At 50.9% G+C, this 5,740-nt stretch overlaps 1 protein-coding gene across 1 annotated transcript; it reads left to right on the top strand.

Annotated features, from left to right (window-relative positions):
* Positions 1-1,628: 1,628 nt before the first annotated feature.
* Positions 1,629-5,086, top strand: P2RY1 (purinergic receptor P2Y1). The gene is made up of 2 exons (XM_069024624.1): positions 1,629-1,720; positions 2,164-5,086. The coding sequence occupies exon 2, from the start codon at positions 2,232-2,234 to the stop codon at positions 3,321-3,323; it is 1,092 nt and encodes a 363-aa protein (XP_068880725.1). The 5' UTR covers positions 1,629-1,720; positions 2,164-2,231; the 3' UTR covers positions 3,324-5,086.
* Positions 5,087-5,740: the final 654 nt, after the last annotated feature.

Here is a 5,740-nt window from a genome sequence, read left to right as displayed (position 1 = left end):
CACTTACAAAGGGAGAGAGAAACTAAAAGGTTTCTCCTCTACTAATAGCATCGCTTTGCATATTTTATTACTTTTTTACACAATAATCCAGGTCATTCATTAAAATAAATTCTGCTCTGGGTCATGCAGCTGATTCTCAGAGGAAAGAGATGGTTTTTCCCTAAGCTAGCATGGTAGGCTTGATATTATTGTATTGCATTTGCCATGTGTCTGGCTCATGGGTTGGGTGTTTGCTTTCCTGGGAATATGAAGACTCGGGATTCATTTTCTGTGCTCTCAAATCCTAGAGGGCACCACAGAACATCGCTGCAAACCGGGTTTGCTGTACAACATGGATTTTACAGGTGTTACTCTTGTCTCCTTTTTCACTGTCCTTTCTCCTCACATTCAGTTTGTATTAAAATTTAAAAGAATCTTAAAGTAGTGAATAAGCAGTTGTTAGTGGATGAATACAGAAGGGAAAAAAGCCCTAACATACAAGAAGGAAAGGTATTATATTTACAAAACTGAAGCAGTTGCTTTGACGTTGTAGCTTAAGTTGTCCCAAAAGTGAAGCCAGGCTGGCGACTCCATCTGCAGCCACTTCCATATTCCCACGGGGGTACAATATGCAGCTGATTTCCCAATTAAGCTTTCCTAGCAAAGAAGTTTTATAATTTAAACAGACTCAAAAGTTTGAGAAATGAATACATATTCATGAAGGACTAATAACACTCTGTCTAGAACACAGCTTTGAGCTGAGAGCAGCTCTGACTGGCTCATGTCTCACCCACCACACTTAGTGAAAATGGGAACGAGGAAGAAATGGCTGAAACCAGCAGATTGTGTTTTGCCAAGACAATAAATAATAACCATATTCTGACTCAAGTGCCAAATGTATAGCGCTTAATTAGAGGTCAGTAGAGCATATTTCTGCTCAGCTGTTCCATTTACAGCAATTAACATGTTCGTGTCACTTAAACTGGGTTGCAGAGCAGATTTCAAAGGGTTGAGTGAAAGCAGAATCAGGGAAGGGCTGTTCCACCCCTGGCAGCAGCTCGGGAGCAGCACCCTTGGCACCCGCCCACGGGCAAAGACGTGGGACAGAGAGGTCTTAGCCCTGGTGCAGCACCGCCCCGCCCAATCACTGTGAGGGCTGAGGGACCCCTGTCCCATCTCTGCGGGAGCTGAAGTGACCCCGCCCCATCTCTGTGAGGGCTAAAGGGATCCTGCCTCCGGCCAGCGCTCGCTGTGCCGCCTGCCCGGGCTATGAGGTGACACCGTCAGACACCGGTGGCCGTGCCCGGGCTCCACGCCCGCCGCACCGCGTGGGTTCCACCGCCGCCTCCTCCCCCGCGCCGGGGCCCCCGGAGCTCCGTGTCGCGGGTGCCTGGAGCAGGGCAGCGCCGGTCCCGTCCCCCGTCGCGCAGCTCGGCCCCGCGTGCCGGCGGGAGCGGCAGCACCGCCCGTGCGGAGGCGGCGCGGGGGGCGGGCGCGCCGGGGCCGAGCCGCGCCTCGTCCCGCCCGGCTCAGTCCGGCGGGGCCGGCGCGCTGTGCCCGCCGAGGGGCCGCGCTCCGCGGCGCTGCCGCTGTCAGGGCGCCCGGAGCCGCCGCCCCCGGCGCTGCCCGGCCATGGGCGCCGGGGCAGCCGCGGCCGGGACGCCGCCCCCCGCGGGCGGGCGCTGCCGGCGGCGCGGAGCGGCGAGCGCGGGCTGACAGGAGGAGGAGGCGGCGGCGGCAGGTGGGGCGGCCCCGGCGCTCCTGCGGCCGGGCTGGGGGGCGGCGGCGGCCGGGGACGGCGCGGGGAGCGGGGCCGGGGGCGGAGGTGACTTCGCGGGCGGAGGGAGCCGGGCGGGAGGGCGGCGGGACGGGGCGGCAGCCGCGGGGGCGGCCGCAGCGACGGCGATCGCCGAGGGGCGCGGGTGGATTGGCCGCTCCCTGCCCCCGTTCGGCCCCGCTCCCGCCGCCGTTCGGCCCCGCCGCCGCCCGCCCGTCCCTGTCGCTGTCCCTGTCCCTGTTCCCGCTCCGGCCGGGTCAGCCCGCGGTGGCGGCGGCGTGCGCGGCTCCCCGGGAGCAGGGCGGGGAGCGGAGCGGGGCCCGGTACCGCCGCTTGGAAACCTCCGAGGAAAAGCAGGGCAGGGCTCACCTTCCAGCTCGGTTTCCTTTGCTCTCTTATTTTTTTAGATGCGTTACTGTGCCTGTAGAGACTTCGTTGCTTCGCCTCAGACCTATGTGACTCTGGGGGAAGGATCATGACCGAAGTCCTTCTCTCTGCTGCTCTGAACGGAACTGAACCCAACCTGTTATCCAGCGGCAGCTGGTCTGCAGGAAACGTCACCACCAAGTGCTCCCTGACCAAAACTGGCTTCCAGTTCTATTACCTGCCCACCGTCTACATTCTGGTCTTCATCACTGGGTTTTTGGGCAACAGTGTGGCTATCTGGATGTTTGTCTTCCACATGAAGCCTTGGAGCGGCATCTCGGTTTACATGTTCAACTTGGCACTAGCCGATTTCTTGTATGTCTTGACTTTGCCCGCCCTCATCTTTTACTACTTCAACAAAACAGACTGGATCTTCGGAGATATCATGTGCAAGCTGCAGAGGTTCATCTTCCACGTGAACCTGTACGGCAGTATTCTGTTTCTAACCTGCATAAGCGTGCACAGGTACACAGGAGTGGTGCACCCCTTGAAGTCGCTGGGGAGGCTGAAGAAGAAGAATGCGGTGTACATCAGCAGCCTGGTCTGGGTCCTTGTGGTGGCTGTGATTTCTCCAATACTCTTCTACTCGGGAACAGGGATAAGGAAAAATAAAACCATAACGTGCTATGACACAACAGCTGATGATTACCTGAGAAGTTACTTCATTTACAGCATGTGCACCACAGTGCTGATGTTCTGCATCCCCTTCATAGTGATTCTTGGTTGCTATGGGCTCATCGTGAAAGCTTTGATTTACAAAGATTTGGACAATTCTCCTCTCAGGAGAAAATCGATTTACCTGGTCATTATTGTGTTGACGGTCTTTGCAGTGTCTTACCTTCCCTTCCACGTGATGAAGACCTTAAATCTAAGGGCCAGGGTGGATTTTCAAACCCCAGATATGTGTGCCTTCAACGACAAGGTTTATGCCACTTACCAAGTGACCAGGGGCCTGGCCAGCCTCAACAGCTGTGTCGACCCCATCCTTTACTTCCTGGCAGGTGACACCTTCCGAAGGCGGCTTTCCAGGGCGACCAGGAAATCATCCAGAAGGAGCGAACACAATGTGCAGTCCAAAAGTGAGGAAATGACTCTCAATATTTTATCAGAGTATAAACAGAACGGAGATACCAGTTTGTGAACAAATGCAGAAGATTTGGGAACAGTTTGAAAAAATCTTCTGCTTTGAGGCACTAGGAGACTGTGGGGCTTACAAGTGTGTGAGGAAAATCTACCAGTCTCAAATTCTTTTTTAGGTAAAGCCTCGTTTTCTGGTCTTAGAAAATGCTTAACAAAGTCAGTGGAAGAATTTTAATGGAAAATAATGTGTCAAAACTCAGCTTTCCTTCAGTAGTTTCATTTATTTCTGACTTGTGTCAGATATCTAAGTAAAATGAAGTAAATTCCCTAAAGGAGGAGAGCAATCCAAGTGCATCTGGCTTAATGACTTAGTCTCCCACGTTTGAAAATGTTCTCAGTCAGCCTGTCTTTAAAAATAGGAAATAAAAATAAGAGCAGTATCTTGTCTTCTGAGGCTCAGTCACAGACCAAGCTTTCTGCTCACTCGCTGTTGTACACAAGGATTTAAATCAAAGTCATGATGCAGTTATCATTTTCAGTTTTATTATTTTTTCATCTACTTCTAGTGCTGATAATTACTTGATAGTTTGGTGGCATTTATGGTTCAGTCCTCTTTCAGTGCCGGTGTTTTACTCAAGGTAGGCTTTACTGGTGTGTGCATGGTTGTGCTTTCGGATTGCGATGGTTGTTCACGACAAACCTGGCCCCCCTTCGCGGCCAAGGGCTCCCCGGTGCCCCTCGGGAGCGGAGGTGTCCCCGGGCGCTGCCGGGCACGCGGGCGCTGCCAGGCGTGGGGAGCGAGGCCGTGCGGGGTCACGGCTCTGGGCCGCCGAGGGTCCGCTCCTGTCCCTGTGCCCAGGGCAGTGGCGTGGCCTGGCTGGCCGGGGAGCGCCAGCCGAGCCGCCCGGCCCAGAGGCTGCTGGCACCACGCTGGCAGAGCCGCTGGCAGCGGGAGCCTTGGGCGGAACGGGAGAGATGGGTGTGCTGGGAACAGCTGAGCCTTGCAGGGAACGCGTGCTCGGGTACCTGCGTTTGGTACCAGAATGGTTCTGTTCCTGCAGTCCTAACAGACGACACAAGAGTCGTGTCCCAAGAAAAGTAACTATTAAAATGGATAATATAAATGGATTATATATATATTATATATATATAATAGTAATTGGGGGGAATTAATTTTTTTGTACTTTGACAAATACATTACTGTATTAACAAGATGTTGCAACATACTACAGACTAAATCTGGCCCTTTACTATAGATCTTCTCCAAATGTGGAATAGTTCATCCAAAATTAGCCAAACTGCAACATTGTGTAACACAAGAGCTAGTGATCAGGCACAGATGAAATTCTACATGGGCAGTCTCACTCGTTTCTCAGATTTTTAATAAATGTATTTGAAAATATTTTGTGCTAAAAGCGGTATAAAAGCATGCTCTGAATTATGAATTTAGTGTACAAAATTAAGTTCAATGTAATCCTAAGGGTGATTTTTAACAGATCTTTGTTCCTCTGGTCTGCATCGTAAGAGTAAAATATTTATATTTTACTTACCAATTTCCAGTGATTGGTTACAAATGAGAGTAGCTCTAGTTATTTTTTGACAACATTGTTAAGCAGCTTCTGTTCACATGTACGGCTTCCTCTGCAGAGTCCCTATTTATTGAACTTATTTATTAGAATGCTAAATGTAAAGTTTGTAAAGTGTGGTTCTCTGTGGTCATATTCAGAATTGGGCATTAATGGAAAATTGAAGAGCATGTTTCAATCACTGTAATCCTGTGTCTTCTAACAGAGCACCTTTATAATAAACTCAATTCCACCCTGACTATTCACTGCTGATATGTAACCTAGTGATAAATTAAACTACTGATTTATAGCCTAGAGGTAAATGAAGCTCCAGCTTAGGAAGCCTCTTAAAGCAATGTGGAGAGCTCATTTAGCCCTATGAAAAATGTAAAGGTAGTGAAGAAATCTCAAGCAAGGGTCAATTGCTAATTAATTCTGACTGACAAAGCCTGTGGAACAGCACAGACTATTTATATACCACAGAAAGAGCCTGATTCACAATAAATGACTTCTCCTATTATGTGATTATTTGAGGCTTCATTCAGCTGAAGCACATCTTGTTTGGAATGGCAGATGAATTACACGGAGAGGGAGCATAAAAATAGGATATTCTTTGAATCTGCTTCTCTGTGTTGAAAATCCTGTTCGTTTCCAAATGCTTCGTGGTCAATTTCTTGCTTTCAGTTAGGAAATAAAATGTTCCAGTAATTCACATTTGACAAAAGGTCCCAAGCAGCCCCAGCAGAATGCAGGCCCACACAGCCAGGTCGGGCTTTGTGCGGCTCCTTGCAGTCTTTCTGCTCTATGGCTCTTCAGTGGGGCAGAGTTGGCCAGCTCCTCCTGGTGTGCACGGAATCGGGGGCCAGGGCCCGAAACGGTGGCGGGAGAGACCCATGTCCAGCCAGGCCAGGGA

This window comes from Aphelocoma coerulescens, chromosome 9, assembly GCF_041296385.1.
Source record: "Aphelocoma coerulescens isolate FSJ_1873_10779 chromosome 9, UR_Acoe_1.0, whole genome shotgun sequence".
In the NCBI taxonomy this organism is placed as follows: Eukaryota; Metazoa; Chordata; class Aves; order Passeriformes; family Corvidae; genus Aphelocoma; species Aphelocoma coerulescens.
Note: the sequence above shows the minus strand (reverse complement) of the source record. Positions and strands in the feature narration are given on the sequence as shown.

Bases quoted from the DNA above. Each gene is read 5' to 3' on its own strand.
- P2RY1 (XM_069024624.1), top strand. From the start codon at position 2,232: ATGACCGAAGTCCTTCTCTCTGCTGCTCTGAACGGAACTGAACCCAAC.